The 23,286-nt window shown below is 52.0% G+C and overlaps 1 protein-coding gene across 4 annotated transcripts in view; it reads left to right on the top strand.

Annotated features, from left to right (window-relative positions):
* The window catches only part of ralgapa2 (Ral GTPase activating protein catalytic subunit alpha 2), a 168,734-nt gene that overhangs the window by 129,808 nt on the left and 15,640 nt on the right, over positions 1 to 23,286 (top strand). For all 4 annotated transcript variants that reach the window (XM_064331409.1, XM_064331427.1, XM_064331400.1 and 1 more), the window contains one exon: positions 22,866 to 22,990. In XM_064331409.1, the coding sequence (XP_064187479.1) occupies positions 22,866 to 22,990 (125 nt within the window). The remainder of the gene's footprint in view (positions 1 to 22,865; positions 22,991 to 23,286) is intronic.

Here is a 23,286-nt window from a genome sequence, read left to right as displayed (position 1 = left end):
CCTGTTCTCGTCTTACGTTATGTTATGTTACGTTATGTTATGTTATGTTATGTTATGTTACGTTACGCTACGTTTTATGTTATGTTATGTTATGTTATGTTATGTTTTGTTATGTTGGGTTATGTTATGTTATGTTTTGTTATGTTGGGTTATGTTATGTTATGTAACGTTACGTTATGTTATGTTACGTTACGTTACGCTACGTTTTATGTTATGGTATGTTATGTTATGTTTTGTTATGTTATGTTATGTTATGTTTTGTTGTGTTGTGTTACGTTACATTACGTTTTATGTTGTGTTGTGTTATGTTGTGTTATGTTACGTTACGTTACGTTATGTTATGTTTTATGTTATGTTTTATGTTATGTTTTATGTTATGTTTTATGTTATGTTATGTTAATGCTCGTTTTTAGAATCCAGTGTAATATCTTGGGAATAATTGCCGTTGAAACATTTTTATCGCTTCGGCCTCTCGCTCGATTCGGCGCGACAGGGTGGCGATAGACGGAAGCGTGGCGGCCGGGGGGAGGCGGAGTCCGGCGAGGAGAAAGCTTTTTTTCCTTTGAAGCTCCGAAGGAGGAGGAGGCGGCGGCGGCGGCGGCGGATGGGCGGGGTTTCTCGACGCGCTTTAATCTCCGGACCCTCCAGGACTTTTTATCCTGCTCCCCCGCGGCCCCGGCCCCGGGCCCCGGCGCGTGGAGCAATCTGCTAAAACCGTCCGCCGCGTTTGAGAATCATTCCGCCGTACGAAGCCGCCTGCGTTCGTTTACTCCCGTGCCTTCAGATCTCGGCGCGCTTATTTTGACCTGACATTTGGTGGCGCATACACTGGCATCCAGAATGTTTGAGAGAGAGACATATTTTTACTTCATTTGGCTCTGTGCTCCAATATTTGAGGTTTGTAATCAAAATTCAAATGTGGTTAAAGTGCAAATTCTTTTTAAAGGATATTCTTTAATACATTTTGGTTTCAGCATGTAGAAACTACAGTCATGTTTCGTACTTTGTTCCATATCTTTTGCATGCAATGACTTCTGTAAGTCTGTGACCCATAGACATCACCAGGTGCTGAGGTGATTTTCGGTTCAGATCGGGTGAAATCTTGTGCAATCAAAAATCGTTTAGGATCATGTTGCTTTGGATGAGCACGTCTGAGGGATCACGTTTGCTTGATGAAGCACAATAGTTTCTCGCTGTAAACTTCGAACTATAATTCATTCTGCTGCTATCCGCAGTTACATATTGTAATCAATGAACACAAAGTGAGCTAGTACCTGAGCACCCATTCATGACCAAACCATAACACCACCACCACCATGTTTCACAGATGAGTGGGGGTGCTCTGCTTCTTGGGCAGTTCCAATTAGCCTTTAGTGCTCTAATATCACAGTGAGATCAAATGCACCTTCAATTTCCACCATTGTTTTTGAGAACTGTACATGGTCGCCTGTCCAAACAACTGATCCTGGCACAAACGTTAATGGCATCAAACAGGGGTAGCTGAAACAGTAGGCGTCCTGGGGACGTTCTAATAACGATGCATCAAAATTTGATTGGCTGATGCTTTGTCAATCATTGTCTGTATCCAATATGAAATTATAGAGCAGTCTGCTAGCCCTCAAGGCACTGGAATGACAGTAATCATTGCCATGGAAATTCCTTGCGATGCACCTTCGGAAATCACACATTTTCGACCTAACAATGGTGATAACATGAAAAGGAACCCATTCGAGTTTTCCTATAAAATTAGCCATTTATGAACTAAAAAGCAAATCATTATTTTATTAGTAAACAAAACCAGATTTAATCGTAAAAATGACATTTCTTCAATTTTGGTTAGACTAGCTGAGTTGTACCCTCATGGCACCTCTGTGCTGTCTCCCCCCCGGGCTTGTCTCTGGCGCTCTCTCGGGGGGGGGCAGATCGCAGGGCTTGGCGGTCTGTCAGTCCCGCCAATGAGAGGACTCGGGGGCGGCAGCCGGGGGACAGCCTCTAATAGGTGCGATGAAGGGCCGCTGACCTTCATTCTGTAGCGCTCTCTCCGCGGCGGACGGATCGATGAGCCCCCCCCCCCCTCCCCCACGCGTCCGGCCCCCGCCTCCAGGCCTCGATCGATACCCATAATCTGCTCCTCTGCTGGGCACGGAGACACCGGCTTCTCGGTGGCATGGCGGTGTGGGGAAGAGCCGGCCGCCACTGACACTCTGCTGTGCTCTGCACGGACGCACACACACAGGCGCACACACACACGCACGCACACACTCACGCGTTAGCACACATACACACACACTCACACAGGCACGTGAGCACACATACACACACACTCACACAGGCACATGTGAGCACACACACTCACGCACACACACACAGACGCACACACGCACGCACACACTCACACGTGAGCGCACATACGCACACACTCACACAGGCACCTGTGAGCACACACACTCACGTACACACACACAGGCACGCGTGAGCACACATACACACACTCCCACGCACACACTTGCACACGCACACACACGCACACAGACACATACGCACACACAAGCACGTGAGAGCAAACACACACACACACACACAGGCACGCGTGAGCACACGCACACACACTCCCACACACACACTTGCACGCACACACAGACAGATACACACACACAAGCAGGTGAGAGCACACACACACACACACACACACACACGGGCACGCGTGAGCACACACACCCCAGCCCGCCGAAAGAAAGGAAGGAATAAAAAAAAAAGCTACGCTGTCGTTGCGGAGCCTTTCAGCGCTAATGTTATTCGTTCCAATATCCCTCGCCACCCCTGGCAGCGGCGGCCGAGCAGATCTCATCATCAAAGCGTCAGCCCCCGAAGCAGCTCGTTCAGTCCAAATGAAAAAGTAATATTCAAACGCATTTTAATATTCATAAACGCTAACGTGTGGCGCGGAGGGGGCGCCGGTTTTTTTGTTTTCCGTTCCGTTTTTCTTCCCGATCTCTTTCCTCGGACTCAAGGTTGCCAGGGGTAGCGACAGCGCCCGAAGAGTCGTCTTTTTCCTGTTTGTTCAATTTCTCAACTTCGACACAGGCCTCGTCCGCTCGACTCCGCTCCAGAGCAAACCCACACCCAGGCGCAGGGGAAGCATCAATCTGCTCCTCGGTTTGGTTTCGAGAGCGCCCGCGGAGGGAGCCGTGGAGCGCGGGGCGGGAACAGCAGGGGCCGCTGGGAGGGTGTTGTCACGGCAGGCCTTCGTTCTGATTGGCCGTGGCTTGAGCAGGGTGACCTCGCCGGGAATTGTCCTGGGCCAGGTACATCTCAGACTCAGACGGGGTCAAATGAGGCGAAAGTAAGCTAGCCGACTTCCTCCTTTACTCAGGTTGTTCACTGAAGAGAGAACGTTCTGGAAACCCCGCCCCCATCTTCTCTAGCACCTGCTTTGAACCTAAGTACATCTTCTTTTTTTAAATTTTTTTTAAACAAAATCTAGTTACCTTTCTGGCTCTCTTTTGATGTTCATGAAAGTAAAAATCACGCGCACGGCATATTAAACAGAAAAGTGTTTGTCCGTTTTCCCCCCTTTTTGCTGTGATGAGACTCAAGAAAGAGGCTCAGCGTTCAGAAAAGGGGCCGGCTCTTGTGACCACGCCCTTCCTCCGCCTACTTCACTTCCTGGGTCTCTCTGCCTCGCGGAGCGCAATTTACATAGCTCCCCTAAATCCCGCTGCCCCCCCAAACATCGGACCTGATTTACGTGCCTGCGCTCCCTCTGCGGTCCCAAGTCCGGCACGGGAAGGAGAGGAGGAGGAGGAGGAGGAGACGGGGGGAGGCCGGGGGGAAGGTCCGTCGAGGGCCAGGGGTTCCGGGTTCCACCCCCCCTGCTGAAAGTTTTAGGCTAATCTCATTAGCGCTCTAGCGGACCTCCACCGGCCCATGCCTCGCTGGCCGACCAGCTGTTCCCGCTGTCCCTTACAGCGTCCAGCGTGTTCGAGTCAGCGGGGTCCCCCTTTTCCCCCCGCTGGCCCCGCCCCTCCTCCGCCAGGGCCGGCCCTCAGCCGCGGCGGGAGGCGGGCCTCTCCCCCGTGTGGCGTATGGTGCCCGACTTTCGCTACCGCCCGTACGCCCCCCCCGTGCTAACGTGCGGAGACTCGCGCCGTTACTCCTTTCCTCTGTCCCTTTCACTTCCCCCCCCCAGCTCCCCCCCCCCCCCCGCGCTGTCAGACCCCCCCGGGTCACTCGCTCCAGTTACACAGGCTCTCCTGCACAGGTAGGCCCCTCTTAACCAGGCCGGTGACAGCTGAAGGGGGGATGACTTTTTCTGTTTTTGTTTCGATTGGCTGAACCAGAGGAAGCAGAGTACGAGGGTTGGGAGGGATTTGTTTGTTCCAAGAACACAAAATCAATCGATGCTCCTTTTTTTGCAGTCAGGACTTATGTAATTATTAGTGCAGTCTACTGTCTACATATTTTACCCACGTGATTTTTATCCTGCAAATATTTTGATCGAGGCTTCTCATCAGGGCTTGTAGATAAATTAAAAATAACAATCAGTAATTATTATTGATAATTAAGTATGAACGCACAATAAAAATTTGGGAGATTTGTCTTGGTCTTAGCTGGCTTTACTAATTCGTATTCCGCTCGTCTGAAATTTAAATGTCTCTGCCGCATTCAGCGAGGCTGTCAGCGAGAGGTCATAGTCTTATCTGCGTTTCTTCAAACTCGAACCCGATACAAAGGCGCGCTTAGCATTCCGCTCGACGTGCTCGACAGCTGTCTGTTTTCCCGACGCCCGGGAGGCGGGGTTAACTCTGTCGCCCTTTGTTAGCTTTCCAGGGATTCTTTTTCTTCCCTCTTTTCTTGCCTTTCCGGTTGAACTGGGGATGTGTCAGGTAGAGTTACACGGACCCCGCGTCTTTATTTTCACTCTATCAGGGGGAGTAATGGACAGGAAGTGCCTCCTGTAGCTAGCCGCCCTCCGCCACGGCACACTCGCGTGCTCTCACACACACACACACACACGGACACACACACTGAGAACGCGCAGACACACACATGCACGCATGTACGCGCACACACAGCCACACACACACAGCACACACAAAGACACACACACACACTGAGAACGCACACACAAAGACACAGAAACACACACTGAGAACGCGCTCATTCACATACGCGTACACACATGCACCCACATGTACGCACGCATACACAACCACAAACAGCACACACAAAGACACACACACACATTTTCCCATGAAAAATAGCTGAAGCCATCTGAGAACCTTTGCCATGCTGTTGGGTTTATTGTTATTTTTCAGATTCTTGTACTCTTTAAATAAATTTTGACGATGAGGAGGACCAATTTTTGATTAAGTATTGTGCTTTACATTTTGGCTTTGCTTTTTTGGGTTTGTTGTGTTGACCTTTTGTGTATGTCAATTTCTATTGGCCTGATCTGTGAATCAGTGAACCTGGAGATTGTTTGTCGACAAATAACAAGATCACCAATCGGTGAACTATGTGACCGCTGATCGTTGTGTTTACACTGATCAGTGAGTTTGGAGATCACTGATCAGTGAATTTGGATACTGCTAAGTTGCTGATTTCGGAGACAGCTGAACCGCGTATGAGGAGACCGCTATTCAGCGAGTTTGGAGAATGCTGCTCAGTCAATTAGAATGCTGCTCAGTCAATCGCTGATCCTGATCCCCTCTGCGACAGCTCAGCCTGGAAACCTTTCTGTTGCCCCGGGAGACGTGGACACTTCTGGGGGACCCTTTGTCATTGAAAGCATGGCACTTGGAACACCTAACAGGGGCGTCCTTCAAAGTGCGCGCACCGAGCTCCCGCTGCTTCGACCCGCTGCTGAGCTGCGCAGCTGCTGTGGAGACCAGAAGAGGCGCTCTCGTGCTACGAGGTGGTGGGGGTAATGATTGCCCTGCTTTATTAAGCCATCCCTACACGGGTGAAGCTATAGATGCTAATGCTTCAGCCACGTTCAAGATTTGACCAGCGCTTTGGCCGAACGAAACTGTCCAACCCAAGGGAGAATTCCTGAGTGAGGCACTTTAACATGGTGTCTTTGCTAATGCTCATAGTCAGGAAGACTATGGTAGGGCTTCCCCCAGTGCTTCATGGGAGAGGCGGTACGCCTCCCCTAAATCACATTAAGGGAAAAATTCTGAAATAGGCGCTCACTGTATCCTGTTGTAGAACATAAAAAAACAGGCTTTAGATTAAATTTACACTGCAAGTATGACCTGTCGTCTTTTAAAAACACTTAATTTTTGTTACCAATCGCTTGCCTAAGCACTGCATTAAAAGCCAGTATCTAACATAGCAGCACATGTGGTCCATGCAGCATACTATCACATGGGTGATTAGAATGTCAGGGAATGAACGTTCTGAAGATGATGCAATAATATGCACTTTAATTAATATTGAAGAAGACTCCATCAGTTAAATAAACAAGAAAATAATTATTTAGAATCGACTGAGGTGGAAAACTTCCATTTTAATGGAGTAATTTAACGTTCTTAACAAAAGTGGGTTTTTTAAATAGCATAGTTAATAGCACTTAGGCTGTGTTGGGCTTCCAAGTATGTCAAATTAAATGGGTGGTCTAAAACGGGTATTAAAGTACCTATTTTTACTGTTTTGTACAACCCCAGTTCCTCAAATACGGCAGCCATCGATGTCATCTTCAGGTAATCCTTGGGTGAGACTAGCATTAATCAATCAATCAGTCAATCAATCTGAGTACGTTAATGGGTCCATGGGAATCAGAGACATATGCAGCGACTTTATCAGAGCGCTAAACGGCAACGTTAATAAAATCTGATTGACATGCCTTTGGACCAATAGTTTTCTCTGAAGTAAGTCCTGAATTGATCAAAACGGTATCTCTTGTTAACTTGCATCTCTATTTTCCCCCGGAAAAGCACTTCCTTTTTTCAGCAGGTGCTCCCCCTCTATTACCCCCCCACCCCGCCCTCCATTAAGCACCTATCCTAAAACTTTTTATGAAGGAAACACTATCTAGTACTATATTAGTATGGTATAATACTACACAGATATTAAGGCTGACCAAAAAAAACTGACCACACACTCCTAATCTCTGCTGAAGACAAGGATCGATGGAGTTTTCCTGTTCCCCTGTTGTCCATCCCGACAGGCTAAATGGCTCTTCTCTCCAACCTGTCCGTCTCTCCGGGAGCTCACCGGCGGCTCACGCCTGAGCTTTTTTAGCGGCTCAACCCGGAGGAGCGCCCCACGCCGCGCCGCGCCGTTCAGCGAGGCGGCCGTTTTCCGCCCGCGGCCGGCGTGCGCGGCTCCCCCCCCCCTACGACGAGGCGCGGAGCCGCCGCCGCCGCCGTCGCCGCCCCGCTTTCGCTAATTAGCGCCCAGCCGGGCCGGCCCATCTGCTCCTCCCCCGGTTGTGATTAATGAACTTTTCCTTCCCTCCTCCCCGGCCGCCTTCTCCGGTCCTCCTCCGCGAAGAATTGACCGTCCCGGCGGGTGATTTGCAGCTTCCCATCGATCCGTTCCCTGTCTTTCGCCATTTCCCCCCCCCCCCCCCCGGGAGCGGGAACCGGGCGTTAACCCTTTGAAGGCGTGAGACGACAGGCGCGCGATCGGAACGTTCCTGACCGGAACGTTCTGTCGCCCGATGTCACAGTCGCTACCGCTAATCGGAAGCAGCGGAGTTCTAGAACGCCGACTCTTCGGAGGGTCGATCGATGATGCGGGGGGGGGCCTGGAGCAAATCTGTGGGCTTTTTTTTTTTAAACTTTCTTTTCTGAAAACCTACCCTGTGGAGGAGGGCGATGTCAGGAAAGAGGGAATGAGCGAGAGAGGGAGGGAGGGCGGAGGAGTGAGCACGGAGCCTGGGACCTGTTCTTGGATTCTCATCGGCCTAGCGCTCGAAGCCCTTGAGCAAAGCAGAAGCCGCCTCCCCCTCTATCAGGTCAAAGGTCAAACCGCAATCCTTTCCTGCCCTCGGTTGACGCTCGACACGGCGCCCCTTCGTTTCGGCTAATGGCCCCGGCCCATTTTTCCGCGGCCGGAACTCCTCCTGTCCGCGGGGTCCGGGGGGGCCGATAAGGATCCCCGCTGGACGGGCGCTCGCGCGATTCCCCGCGACGCGGAGGAGACGGCCTTTGATCGCCCCGCTATCTGCGCCGCGCGGCGATTAGCATCCGGCCCCGCGGCACGCGGCTCGCGGGACGAGACCGTTTCGGGGGCCCGAGGCGGGCGCCGAGCGTTTCCCTGAGATAACGCCCCGGTCCGCGAGACGCGGCCCGTGTTCAAACGCACCGGTAAATGTCATCGAAATGTCAGCTCTCGTACAGCCTGCAAATTTTACCCTGCTTTTTTTCTTTTCTTTCTTTTTTCCCTCTATTCTCTTTTTTTTTTGATGGTTTTTGAGGAAAATGTGACCTCGTTTTAGTTCTGAAGAGCGGACGTCGCGGCGTCTCCCCCCCCCCCCCCGCCAACACGACTGCCGCGGCCTCCGTCTAAACGTCATTCTCCACTCCGGGTTTTTTTTATTTTTTATTTTTTTTCATTTTTTTATCGGCAGTTTGAATTGTAATATATTAATAGCGGGATTAGTTGATTATTTATTAGCCAGACTTTAATGATCCTTTAGAAGAGTTCAAAGGCTGCGCGCCTCCTCGTCTGTTTTTGTGGCGGTGTAAAGCACGCCCTCTTACCGGGCATTAGCATTTCTGCACAAATGGAATTCAGCCCTTCCTCTGCGTGGACGGACAAATAAAAACATTAAAGAGTGTGTGTCGTGCGCCCCCGCCCACCTTCCTCCTGTTTTTTACAGGCCCACCCCCCCCCCCCACACCTCCCCACTTTGATGTGTTAATGACAATGAGCTGTCCGTACTGTTCTGAAGAGCTGTGCTTCATCTCAGGAGCCTGGGGAGTATCTGTTGAGCACGGGCGTGTCCGCGCAGCTGTGTGGCTCCATGTGAGAATTTGTCCGTGTGTGTGTGTGTGTGTGTGTGTTTGTGGGGGGGGGTGGGGGTTAGAACAAGGGACAACAATCTTTCTCAGTGTTCATCAGAGTCCGTAAAAAAAAAAAAAGTCTTCCAGAATTTTCCCCTGTGTATATTATATTTCCCATGTTCAGTGTGCCCCTCCTGTAGTCTCCCTTGACTTTTTAACTGTTTTAATAAATTTTACTTTATTAATTATTATTATTATTATTTATTTATTTATTTACTTACTTCTCAGCGCTATGGGCCTTTTCGGGTAATGCTACCTGTGCAAGACAAGGTTTTACGGCATTTGACAGTCTCGCGGTGTCGGCGGCGTGACATACCGTTTCGGTGTTTTTTTTTTCCACGGGGCGCTAATTGCTGCGAGAATCCTGGCGGGTTTCGTTCCGTTGATCTATACGCGTTGTCACTGTAATTAGTGTCATTCGCCACAGACCTCTCTGCCAGAGGAGCGAACGAAGCCTCGCAAAAAAGAAAAAACTGACGTGCGCTAATTCCTCCACCCCCACCCCCCGACCCCCCTCCCTACCCCACCCTTGTCTCAACTCAATCTTACCCCCCTTACCCCCCCCACAATCCGTTTTGTGCCTTCGTGAAAGGGTCCATTATAATCCGCCCCTCCCCATAAATACGAACGGTCCACTCCAAACAGGGAGAGGGGTTCTTTAAGCTCCCCCGCATTAGCCTGGATTCCACGAAGCCCCCCTGGCACACTTTACATTATTTAATTACCTGGCTTCTCCTGTCTTCATTTGAACGAGTTTTAAACCGCATTGCCTTCAGGACCCGAAAAAGAGATGCTTGTCTGCGGCCAGTCGAATGTTGAAGGGTCATATTGGGGGGGGGGGGGGGGGTTTGGGGGTTGAGTGAAAAGGCGGGGCTCTTTAGCAACCGTAGGATGACTAGTTAATGTTGCTGAAGTAGGACCGCCTGGCGGTGGGACTGTACAGTCAGCTGCCGCTGATGGCCTCCCGTAGGGAGGACCAGGTGCTGGGCCCCGGCTCCTAATTGTTGCCGTGTAACAGTCCGCTTGACTGCACGGCGTCGCTCGGGGGCGAGGATTAAGAGCGCCGTTGCCAACACACAAGTCTTATTTATTTTCTTTCCCGTCCGCTTTTATTTTCTTTTTTCTTTTCTTCCGCTTTATTTCCTTTTCGTCCTTTTCTCGGGCACCGGAGAGGATGCCCTTGCCGGACGCCGGCGAAGACCCCCTGGAAAATCGCAGTCGACATTCGTCTTGTCTTCCCGGTTCCGTTCCCCCATGAGCGTCGCCAGGCACCGGCCAGAGCCGATATATTTTATTTTCAGGCGTGAGGTTATTAGCGGAGACCTGCAAATCATACTTCCTGCAGAATTAAAGAAAATATACGGCACCCCGGAGATGACAGATGGCCCGGCGATGTCGCCTCTACATATTTATCGTGTTTGTAGGACAAGAGGGTTGCGGTCGCGTCCTTAATTAAGGTGAAATATTAATGGCGCTCTTTGATTGTGTCTAGCAGCTCGCTTTGATCAGGAGAAGGGGCTGTAATAGAGAAATGAAAAACTCCTCGTCCCCGTGCCCCCCGCCCCCCCCCCCCCTCCTTTACCGCGACAGTGTGTTTTTTTTCTGCGCGCATCATTAGCGCTCTTGATAAATGCCTCCCCGTCGCGCGGGGGCACCGAGGACGGCGTTCAATTTGCGGGGCGAGCTTTTCCACTCAGCGCCAAAAACGGGAGAATTCCCGCTCTAAACGGAGGCGCGAATGGGGGGGGGGGGGGGGGGGGGGAGGGGGGGGCGGGGGCGAGTGGCGGGGGGCGACGTGACCCGCGCCGAGGTGTCGAGCGCTAACGAATCGCCGCCATTCCTCCGCACATGCCACAAGCGTCATTAAAATTTCAGCTACCCCCCTCCCTCCCCCCCCCCCCCCTGTCCCTTCAAAGTTTAATTACCGCTCTGTGGAACACTGCACGTTATCGTCGGGTTAAGCTTGGGCCCTTGGCGTCGGGCGCAGTGTCGTCGGGGCTTCTTTCCCGCCAATTAGGACGTGGCTCCGGAGTGGGCTCCGCTTGTGGAGGGCCTGTGTTTGTCCGCTGGTGTCACGGCGGGCTTGTTTGCACGTAGGTGTTGAAGGGGGATTTTTTTTGTGTGTGTGTGTTTGACTTTTCATACCCCGTCTGTGACATCAACAGCAGAGCGAGACTTTGCGCAATGTAGTGAAAGGTTGTTATTTTAACCCACAGAACTGTCCATGTAGCATCAGTTGTCCTATTACCTCCTTCTTCTTCGTAATAATAATAATAATAAGAAAGAGAATGTATATTTTATTCACACCTTTCACTATACACAGTGACCGCCATATTGTCTGAGAAAATTCTTTTTCTTATTCTGGCTCTGTACTTCACAATTTTTTATTTGTAATGTGCAGGTTCTCAGCTTTTATAAAAACCTTTCCAGGGCACCTTAATGCTTGGTAAAAATGGCTTTACATGTGTTTCCAATGTGTCTGGAGTGTTCAATAGCTTCCATAGTCCAGGTACAAGAGGGCTTTAAGTATCTAGTCTTGATTTTAGGCTTTTGATTGCCTTTGGAGTCTAGTATTGGCATTAGTCAACATGAGGACCAGAGTTGTGCTAAGAAAAGTCAAGGAAGCCATTCGGCCTATGAGGCAGAGAAATAAGATAAAAGCAGTCGGCCAGACCTTAGGCTTACTAAAATCAACTGGGACATCACTGTGAAGAATGAGAGCACCGGTGAGCTCAGTAATAACAAAAAGCCTGGTAAGCTAAGAAGGACCTCTGCAGTTGATGATCGAAGAATTCTCACCATAATGAAGAAAAACTCTCAATTGCCTGTCTGACACATCAGAAAAAGAAAAAGGAGGCAGACATGGATGTGTCAGTGACTAATGTCTGCAGAGGACTTCATGAAAAAAAATTCAGAGGCGACAATGCAAGATGCATAAACAGGATGGCCAGGTTGCAGTTTGCTAAGAAGTACCTAAAAGTGCCTGTAGAGTTCTGGTAACAGGTCTTGTGGACAGGTGAGACCAGTATTGTCTTGTATCAGAATGATGACCAGAGCAAAGTGTGCAGGACTAAAAGAACTTCTCAAGATCCAAAGCACCCCCACTCATCTGTGAAACATGGCGGTGGGATTGCTATGGTTTGTGCGTGTATGGCTACTACAGGTACTGGCTCACTTGTCCGTGATGATATAACTGCTGATAGCGGCATAATGAATTCCGATGTGTACAGAAACATTGTATCTGCTCAAGCTAAAGAAAATGTCTCCAAACTCATTGGATGGTATGTCGTCCTACAGCAAGACAATGATCCCAAACATATTGCTCAAGCAACAATGGAGTTTTTCAAAGCCAAAAACTGGAAAATTCTTGATTGGTCAAGTCATCCACCCAATCTGAATGCAATTGAACACGTGTTTCATATGCTGAAGAGAAAGCATGCAGGTAGCTGATGATGGCCGCAGTACAGCCCTGGCAGAGCATCACCACAGAAGATACTTAACACTTTCATGCAGTCATTGTATTCAAATGATGTGGGACGAAGTGCTAAACATGACAGCTTTCATTTACGTAACATAAATGTCATGTTCCAAACATTATGGTGCCCTGAAATGGTGGGACTATGATATAGAAAGTGATGTCATTCCTACATGGTGAAACCAAGGTGTTTTAATACCCTTAAATAAAAGCTGAGAACGTGCATTTAACCACATGTGACTTGTTAGTGTACAAATCTATCAAATATTGTGGAGTGCAGTGCCAAATCAATAAAACAAAATGTCTGTGTCCCAAACATTATTGAGCTCACCGTGTACAATAATGTATTATTTCTACAGCACCTTTCCTTTGCCCTAGTCCCACTGAGAACCAGAGTGGCCCGTGCTCTACATGACTTTTGGTCTCCAGTTCTGGCTGCCTGTCAGAGATTCTGTGAGCTTATCGAGTAGCTCGATAGCGACGACTCCGTTTTCAGGAGAGGACGGCAGCCTGCCGGCCGGGGTCGCATCGGCCGCCGGGGACACGCTCGTCTGAAGGGGCTGAACTCGTCTACGCCGTTGCTTTCTCTCCGTCTCTCCTGGTTTTGGCGGAAAACGAGGGAGAGCTGCGGGGGACTCCCGCCACGGAAGGTTGTTCGGGGACTCGAGTAAATCCCGCGGAACGTCGTGTTTTTTGCCGGCCGCGTGTGTTTGCGAGTGCGTTTTGGGCTTATTCGAAACCAGACAGAAAAAGAGTGTGAGGGAAAGGATGAGACGGAGAGAGAGAAATAGAGATAGACAGAGAGGTGGGGGGGGCGGGGGGATGAGAGGGAATTAGAGAATTGGAGTTGTCTCCAGCACCTTTGTCGCAGATTAGGCCCTGTGCTCCCCCCCCCCTCCCGTGCGCAGCCTTGCCGCCGTGGCAACGGCCCCCCCGCTGGGCCTGCGTGCTCCCGGGTTCAGGCGCTGGCTGCGGAGCTGCGTTTTCCTGACCGAACGCAGAAGATGCAGCGCTACGAAATTACAAAGCGCCTGCTTTTAACGGAGCGGGGTCGGAGACGGAGGGGCGGCCCACTCCCGGTAGGGGGGAGGGCATGTGTGTCTTCGACGGCGTCGCGCGTAGCCGCTGGCTGCAAAGCCGAGCGGCCCTAAAACAGAATAATGACCGTACACGGTTTTCGTGACTGTCCTTTTGGTAATAACGGTCACTTCTGTTTACGATTGCGGTTTCGTGTTTCTTATCGTCGGCGTTCACTAAACGTTAGCGAGTGAGAGAATGAGAGTGAAAGAATGAGGCTCCGGGCCGATCCCCCCGGGGCCGTAGAGCGACGCAGGAGGCCGCGCCTTTGCAGCCGTGGCAACGGAAACCCGAGAGGCCCTGCCTGGCCCCGGAGCCCTCGCCCCGCGGTGTGCAGGATCTCGAGGTGAAGAGTGTTTGCGATGCCTGGGGGCGCGGTCCCCGCTCGCGCCCTTTTGTTTGTCGCGCCCAAAGAATCCGTACCGTCAAACAGCTGGCTAAACATTTTTCTCTTAGCCGAATTCCCATCGTTTATATATATATATATCAAATATACATAAATATACATTTCAATTTCTCTATAAATGGCATGTCAATAAGGTGGTGGGTCGAGCTACGCAAATTGTTTTAGTGAATTGTTTCTGTTCTTCTTGCAGCTTTTGTAGTTTCCTCATTCTTTTGTCAGTGCCTGCTTTACAGTCGGTCATTCGCAGACCGTCTGTGGAGTCTTTTCTTATAGATCTAGAGTGGCTCGCGAACGTGAGCGAAGTCGGTGCAAGTGAGCGGCGATTCGGCACTGACGGGGTGACGCGGGAATGAGCGCACTGTGAAGGCACTGCAAGATTCTCTGTAAAAGATTGTGCGCCCCTCCAAAACCGAAAAAGACGCTCGACTTGTGTATTTCACTTGTTGAAACAGGGAAAAAGCGGTTTTTGAAAAAAACCCTGCTGCCAGTACACACACTGTAATGCCCCTGGGGGGTCCCTGAGGTGTGGGTGTCTCTCTCTCTCTCTCTCTCCCTCTCCCTCTCTCCCTCCCTCCCTCCCTCTCTCTCTCGAGCTGGGTTGTGGGGTCATTGAAACACACCGCTTGTCGGCTATTTGCCGGGGCGGCATATTCGCCGCGGACGATGCCCGGGGGCCCATTGTTCCGGCAACAAAGTGGCGGGATCCGGCGGCTTTTATCTTAAACAGGCCGACCGGCGGGCTACAAAGGAAACCTTCAAAGTAAAAGCGGCGAATCGCGCGTCTCGGCTCTTTGTGTTCAGTCCCATTGTGACTTCCCTTTAGCGCGGCAGCGCGTTCCGACCGCGTCTTTTTTTTTTTTTTTTTTAAATCTCGGCCCGTTCATTAACGCGCCCATTGTTCCGCCGCGCGTAGTCCCCGCCGTCCGCCGCTCCTCCCCCGGACGCAAAGAGTGGGCTCGCCGAAAACGCACGACGGACTGTCTTTGATGCCGAAGCGGCTAGTTTTCCCTCCAAAAAAAAAAAAAACAAAGCCAGAATTCTTATGATCGTGAAAAAGCTCATTTTTTCCCCCATTTACAAGCACATAATTCTAGTTTAATCAAATGATCTTGTCACAAGCCCTTTATAGCATTTTCAGTTCTTCTGAACATGTTAGAAAGCTGTTGACCTCACAGCTCTGGCCGAACCTTGCCGGTTTTTTAGGCCAACCCCTCCCCCTCAACCCCCCCCTGGCCGAACCTCACAGATTTCTTAGGCCAACTCCTCCAAATCAAATATAGTCAAATCTAGTCAAACCGTAGACTTTTTGTCACCTGCCCTCAAAATCTGGAAAATGTATGAATGTGTTCTGTCAAAACAGTACTAACCACGTTGAGTATTACAAGTATACAGCTCAGGAAAAAAATTATGAGACCACATCAAATGTTCTGTATCACAGTCTATGGGTTATGTGTCTGGTTAAAATCGAACTTTGGATACTCTTTCATGAACTATTGACCACGTTTGTTATTATACATGGAATAGTGCAGACTAAATATGTTTATACCCGTGAATAAATAAATAACAAAAAACAATGGCTTTGCTTAAGAAGGGTTCAGCAATCAGTATTCGACGGAGTAGCCCCGAATTTACTTCAGAAAATATGTGGCGGTTTTCTTAATTTTTTCCAGCGCCTGCATGCTAGCTTTTTCCACATTTCTCGGTAGGGTCGAGCAGTCATTTTACTATACGATTAGGAGGTTATTGGTCTGTGGGGAGAGGTGACCGGCGCGATGAATACAGGCGCAGGAGGAGCGGGGCAGGACCGCGCCGTCCGGCGTCTTCATAAATACCGCCGCGAAGACGGCCAGCTCCGTCATGCCGTGCCGTTAATCTGAGCCGCGCTGCGCTCCGTGAGTGATGTCACAGTCATAACTCCTCGCCCCTGTGGGTGGGTGGGTGGGTGGGTGGGTGGGGAAGGGGGGCGAGGGGGTTAGGTGGGATGTGTTCAGCCGTGCTAATGCCGAGAGAGATGGTGGGGAGTTGGTGGGGTGGGGGTGGGGAGGGGTGGGGAGTGAGAGAGAGAAAGAGAGAGAGAGAGAGAACATCCCCTGAAGGTTCAATTAACCTGTCCTTCGCTCTCAGGTCCCTGGTCTCTGCACCACACTTAATTAGACCACTTGTTAAAGCAGGGGGGGGCGAGGATGGGGGGGGGAGCGCTTTCTGAGAAAACCAGCCGCCAGTGCAGACCGTAATCCACCTGGGAGGACTGGGTCATGCTGAAGCTCTCTCTCTCTCTCTGTCTTTCTCTTATTCTCTCTCTCTCTCTCTGTCTTCCTCTTTCTCTGTCTTGATCTCTCCCCCACTCTCTTGCCCCCTCTCTCTCTCTCTCTCTCTCTCTTTCTCTGCCTTTATTGGCTTAATGGCTTTAATGGTCGTGTTGCCAAAACACGCGTGCTATGTAGAGGAACCGATCGGTTATTAACGGAAAAGGAGGGAAGAACACTGAAGCGAAAGCGTTAATAACAACACACGCGCTGAATGCTGTTGTTGTTTGAAACACGCTCCGTCTCTCGGTTGTGGTTTCCTCTCAGATCAGCTCCCCTTCCTTAAGGCGTCGGCGTCCCCGGGGCCCCCCGACGGCAGTGCCGATGAGCCGCAATGGCCGCCCGGCGCATTGTTTCAGTCATCCGGCAGAATCCATCTCTCTCTCTCTCTCTCTCTCTCTCACTCTCTCTCTTACTCTCTCGCCCCACCTCTCTCACTCCTGTAATCACCTCACACCTCCTGCCCGCCCTCGCGCCGGCGCGGGTTTTGCGCCTCGGCCCCGCGCTCGCTCACAACAGGTCCTCTCTCACCCACCCACCCACCCCCCGCCCCGCCCGTAAAACGGTCCCCCCAATCAACACCTGCCGCCCCGGGTTCCGCGTCGGCCGCCCGGCTCCTCGCTTCCTGGGTTTTGTTTTTTTTTTTCTTTTTAACGCCGCGACATCACGCTCTCGTCGAAGGCTAACTTTTCGCGGAGCGGAGCGGGCCCGGAGTCTCTCCGTAGCTACGCCCGGCTTCCACCCGCGCCGCCGACGGTCACCCCGAGAGCGCTCGACGAAGCCCGCCGGGAAGACGGAGAGGAGTTCCTGCTCCGCCTCCGTCGTCGGCGCGGGTTTTTTAGCGCCTCGTTAAGCCGCTGAAATTAATGAGGTGTTCCCGGCGTTCTTAATGAGGTTGCCGGCGCGGGGGGGGGCGGGGGGCACGCTCCCGCTCGAGAGGAAGGCGCCCGCGGCTAGCGCTCCCGGCATTTCTGGCGTGCCTGTCCGCCGAAGGCCGGTTGCCCTCCTCCAGCGAGTCGGCGGGGGCCTCGCCCCTCTCCGCGCCTTCTCTCCTCGTCGACGGGGTTCGGGGCGAAACGGGTGGGGGGGGGGGGGTGATGGGCGGGCGGTTTGCTCAGGTTAATCGTTCGGGCCTTCGTCTGAGAGGACACTCGAGGCGAATTTCCAGGGAACATTCCATCGCTTCTGCCGCTGCCGGAAAACCCGAAAACCGGAAAAATGTTCACAAATATGCGAGGCATTCACAGTCCTTCTTGTTTTGTTTTGTTTTTTTTTTCCTCTCCCGTTATTTCCTACGTTTCTATTCATAAATCATTTTTTTGTTGTTGCCGTAATGTACTTGATCAGGTTTTTTGAAGCTATTTCTATCAGGAGAAGGAAATAGCTTGAGTGTGCTGGGGTAGTAATTTTTTTAATGGATTTTTTTGTTTCTTTGTGGAAAGCTGAACTTGCAGCTCTAACTCTGTCAGCTGCCCCCCACCCTCCTCCCCCCCCACCATCCGACACCATCCCTGATCTCCATCTGACCCCGATCCTCCCACCCCAGTGGCAACGCAATTGGCTATTAATGCTTCCATTACTGGCTCAGATTTTGGGCTTTTGCCTCAGGACCTCCATGGGCCCGCCCCAAGCCCCCCCCCCCCCCCCCTTTCAGAAAGCTGTGGGGGCCGGTGCCTACCCTTCATCCCCTGTGGGTTAGGGGACCAGCGGCAGTCCTTACCAGCAGAAGGGTACAGGGCGTGAAACAATCGGTAGCTCAGACGAGAGTGCGCAGGGAGGCATCCTCAGTCTTCAGCCGCGTGGCATTGGCCGAGAGGCACGTCCGTCAAACTGGCACCGTGCGACTGGATGTATGAGGCAGGCTGCAGTGCGCCCCCCCCCCGCCCCGTCCTCGTCATTCCCCTGGAACACGGCCACCGCCATGGCCGCGTCCCGACCTTGGCTTTCGTCCTCTGGGACGCTTGACCCCCCAGTCCCCCCTTAACCCCCCTTCCATCCCCTCCACCCCTCCTCGCCTGCCTCACCATCTGGACAGCGCAGATCTGTCCCAGTCCACGCCCCCCACCGGCACGTTCAGCGAGGGAGGGGGCCGCATGAGGCCCTGCTCAGCCAGTCGCGGGCCGACAGCTTTCACTTTCTATGGCGGCTTGTTACATTTTTTGGATTCGGATTTCTCTGAGGCGTCCGTGGGGTGAGAGATGCACCTCCGCCGTCTTCGTCAGTCTCTGGTCGCCACGGCGGCGCGCTCGAAACACCGTTGGCGGCAGAGGACAGGAAGGGCAGACGGGAAAGAATAATGTGTCTGAATGTTTTCTTCATGTTAAAATCGAATTTGACTATCATTTCCCTAACGGCACCATTTTGTTTTTGTTGGTCCACCACCGTTTAGGCCACCAGTTGTTTCTGTCAAACCCCGCCCCCCCCCCCCCCCACATCTCCAGCCTTTTCTTTGATTTCACTGGGAATGGCCAAAATTTCCCCTTGGTGTTAAATTTGCAGAAACGTAACGATGTGTACGACGCGTACGTTAGGAATCCCCATAACAAAAGTGCATTTTGGCGGTAAATCGATACTCAGTTCCGTTAAGTGCTGCAGGGGTGACTGGCGTTGCTGTGAAATATGAAAATATTTTACCAGGCTTGCTTTTGGCAGTCTTCACCTGCCCAACTGCCCCAAAAATCCCCCACATATCCAATATCTACAGTCTGGAACATCCAATCTCCATTTGTCTGAGTTCATGTAATATCGGGATTCATCCTTGTTCTCTCGTCTTAATGTAACCCGAAATTTTTTTGTTTTTACATTTGCAAGTGGTGGGAATAGAATTTTCATTTTGAGAATTTCTGAAATAAGATTTTTATGACTTTGGAATTAGAATAACTAGCGTTCCTCGTTGTGATAGCAAAGTGTTGTCAGAACCTCTTGCTTCTAGAAATGAACTGCCGATCGGCGGAATAACAGGCCCATGAGGCTTTGCTTCATCGCCAGCAGTTGCCACTGAAGGCACAGAAGGATACGTTTCTGGTTTCTGCGACCGTCCCGCAGGCTCATTGCATCATGGGTATTCCGGTTACACGGGCAGCTGCAGCCCGTCGTCTCAGATGTTGGGGACGGTCGATAGGGGCCCGGCTCGCGCCATTCGCTGCTTGGCGTCTCCGCGGTGAGTCACGCCCCTTTCGGCGAATCGGCAGTGACGGGCGGGATGGGCGGGGCCTGCGGGTGAGGCCTGAGCTGCTGTTCAGAGGAACAGCCTGTACAGCACACTGATTAGAGGGAGGAGAGAGAGAGGAAGTGAGGGAGATGGCAGGACGGAGGGAGGGGGAGCGGGGAGGTAGAGGGAGCAGAGAGGACAGAGGAAGAGGGAGGGAGGGAGAGAGAGACAGAGGGAGGGAGAGAGGGAGGGTGGGACAGAGAGAGAGAGGGAGGGAGAGAGGGAGGGAGAGGGAGAGAGACAGAGGGGGGGGAGGGAGAGAGAGCGAGAGAGAGAAAGAGATTTGATTTCTAAAACCCTGCTTATTGGGACATTGTTCAAACAGAAATTACAGAACTTCAGCAAAACCAAGCAAAAAACAACCTAACACACCCAACGCCACAAGCAAAGAGGAGAATGAGAGCTGAGAGAGTAGGGACAGGAAAGAACATGAGATATAGGGAGGAAGAGGAGAGAGAGATAATAGAGGGAGAGAGATGGGGAAGAAAAAGGGAAGTAGAGAGAATCAGGAGAGAGATGGAGAGAGAGGGAGAGAAAGAGAGAATAAGCCAATATGTATGTTAAAATGTGTTGCGCCATTCAAAGCGAATTGGAGTTGATATTAAAAAGCGAGAGAGAGCCCTGTAAGAGAGAGAGAGAGCTGAGTTTGATGCCCCAGCACCAGGCCTTGGTCCTCGCGTTTATATAAGAAGCCAGCGTATCGTAGCCGACTAGTTTAAGCGAGGGGGGAGGCGCTCTCACCCTCGCCCCGCGTTGACGCAGGAAGCAGGGCAGGGCGGGGCGGGGTTCGGTGCGGTGGGGGGGGGGGGCGGGGGGCGAGGAGAGGTGGTGGGGGTGGGGGGGCCGTTGCGAACGCTATCAGAGGGACACCGGATGCCCCAGCTGGAGTCAATATTTGTCGAAGGAATCTCAATAACAGCCACGCCGGAGTCATCTGCATTGGAGATAATGGAGCGGCCATATGGCAGTGTTGACCCAGCGGGAACCGGCCTGATCTCCCCTGTGTTTGCGGCCCCTTGCCTTCGCCCGCCCGGCTTTTGTGTCAGGGTGATGGGGGGTGGGGGGGGGTGGGGGGGGAGCTTGTAATTGCCGAGAAGACATCATGTGCCGTACCCGCTACCTGTTTGGGGGGGGGGGCAGCTTCCCGCCCTCCGCCCAGCAATATCTCATCCCCCCTTCTCTCTTTCTGTCTCTCTCTGTCTCTCACTCTCTGTCTGTCTCTCTGTGTCTCTCTCTCAGATTTTCTCTCACTCTCTGTCTTTCTTTCTGTCTCTCTCTCAGATTTTCTCTCACTCTGTCTCTCTTACTGTCTCCCTCTTAGATTTTCTCTCTCTCTCTCTGTCTCTCTCAGTCTCTCAGATTCTATCTCTCTCTCTCACTTTCTCTCTCTCTCTGTCCCTCACTCTGTCTCTCTCTCTCTCTCTCTCTCTTTCTCTCTCTCTCTCTGTCCCTCACTCTGTCTCTGTCTCTCTCTCTCTCGCTCTCCGCCCCCCCCCGCCCCACCCCCGCTAATACCCACGGTACCCCTGGAAGTGACCTGCTATTGTGATGTGACCCTCGTCGCCATGGCAGCAAAGCCCTGGGATGTTCTTTTTTTTTTTTTTCCCTCGCGTCGGAGCTCCGGAGGTCCGGAGCGGGGGGGGAGGAAACAATGACGCGGCAGCCGGAGTGACCCCCCCCCGGCTCGAGGCTCTTCAGCGACCGCGGCCGCCGCAAACGCCGCTCGCATCAACCGTGGTCTCCGCCCCCGCCGAGCGGCGGAACGCGTCGCTGAACGCCGTTCCGATTACATTCTCTCCTCCTACAACCGCCCGGTGTGCGCGCGTGGGTGGCCAAAATGTCTTCCGCCCCCCAGGACTCTGGGGCTTCCCAGAATCCTCCAGTACTGAACTACGCTAAGAACCTGATTTACCGAGACGGACCTTTTCAGCGCATGTAACCTTTTAGCACTCGCAAAAACTAATAACATTACCAGTGATTGGTGGAAAGTAAATACCACGACCAATCGCTGGTCGTGTTATTGGTTTTGCGTGTGCTAAAAGGTATTGCGCACGCTAAAGGTCTTAGTAAATCAGGCCCTTAATCTTTTTTTTTTTATAAGAACGTTAATGACGACAGCAAGCCGCTGGGTAAATCTGAGCTTGTCGCTTTGCCTTCGCGCTACGGAGTTTTAATACATCAGGCGTGGTTTTGATATAAACCCCTAAGGGTCTCTGCCTCTGCCGCTTGGTCTGGGAAAAGCCAATTCCACGTGTTGACAACTCGCGGCGCGGAAGGCTACGTCTGGATATCGACGTTAAGTCAACACCGTCGTCCGAGGCGAGTCACAAAAGTGTTTGGGCAAACAACGTGAAGTGAGAATAACGGGGTGGGGGGGGGGGGGGGTAAGCCTGGAGGGAGCAGACGCTCACACCATAGATATTTACTGCATAGCTGATCCGACTCAGCCGTTGTTCGAGTGAATGAAGTGGGGGGGGGGGGCGGTGGGGTCTAGATAAAAGAGTCTCTTGCCGTGTGCCCCCACTTCACCCTGACCCCCCCACTCCACACACAGGCCCCCAGTCTCAGGTGGTCATCAGGCCCGAGTTTATACAGGGGCCCCCCTTTCAACAATTTGTCACGCCCGCCCCCCAGCCCCGCACGCCGGCACGTGCCAGCTCAGCGTCGCCGCGCCTGTTTGCCAGACGGCCCGCGGGGCCCGGCGGCCTGCTGTTGACCGTGGCCGGCAGCGGCCTGCTGCCACGGCGACGCGGGACGGACTTGGAAAAGGGGGGCCCCTAATGAGACTGGGGGGCCAAACCAGCAGCCCCCCCCCCCCCCCCCATCAGGAAAGGCGGGGAGGGAGGCGGGACTTTTCGCTCTGACAGCCTGGTCATTAGCGCCCACAAGCAAGCCAGGGCAAGCTGACCTCCTGCGGAGGGGGCGGAGCCAACGGGACGGAACCCTCAACCGACACTGGAGCTTTTTAAATAACAGAGCGTTTAACGGCTTGTGTTTGGCAGGATTTGACTCTAGCTTTGGCGAAACTTTGGTGTAGCTTTTGGTTTTATAATGATCTCTCCTCTGTGACTGTAATGGTTTCTTCATTTTCCAGTTCTCTGTCTTTATATATTATACTATGATACTTAAAGTGAAACAAATTTCACTTTACCATTAACATACTTTAGAAGACTCTGTATATATTATTTTTTGAATACTTAAACAATGTTTTGGGCTTGTTGCTGGGTTTATGGTTGGGATGTGAATGTACAAATGTTTAAATTTATAATGATGAGATTAGATTTGTGTGTGTTCTTCTGACTGTGGTTTTAATGCATTATGAGGGTGCGGTTCAGTCGTGTTGGGGCCGTTTCCTTAACCCCTCGCTGTTCAGCTATGAAGAGCGAGCGCTGTACCTGGAGGCCATCGTGCAGAACCACAGAGAGGTCATGACCTTTGAGGATTTCGCCGCCCAGGTCTTCTCCCCCTCCCCGAACTACTACGCCCTCAGCGCAACAGGTGAGAGCACAACTACGCCTGTGCTGCACCCCTCCCCCCCACCTGCCTACTACATCTCATACACTCCTCCATCCTCCTACCTCTATACACCCTTCCCCACCCCACCACACGTCACCCCTCCACCCCACCTGCCTACTACATCTCATACACCCTCCCCCTCGCCTACTACATCTCATACACTCCTCCATCCTCCTGCTACTACATCTCATACACCCTCCATCCTCTACCTACTACATCTCATACACCCCTCCCCCCCCACCTACTACATCTCATACACTCCTCCATCCCCCTGCCTA

The sequence above is a fragment of the Anguilla rostrata genome, chromosome 1 (assembly GCF_018555375.3).
Source record: "Anguilla rostrata isolate EN2019 chromosome 1, ASM1855537v3, whole genome shotgun sequence".
Lineage (NCBI taxonomy): Eukaryota > Metazoa > Chordata > Actinopteri > Anguilliformes > Anguillidae > Anguilla > Anguilla rostrata.
This window is presented reverse-complemented; position numbering and strand designations above follow the sequence as displayed.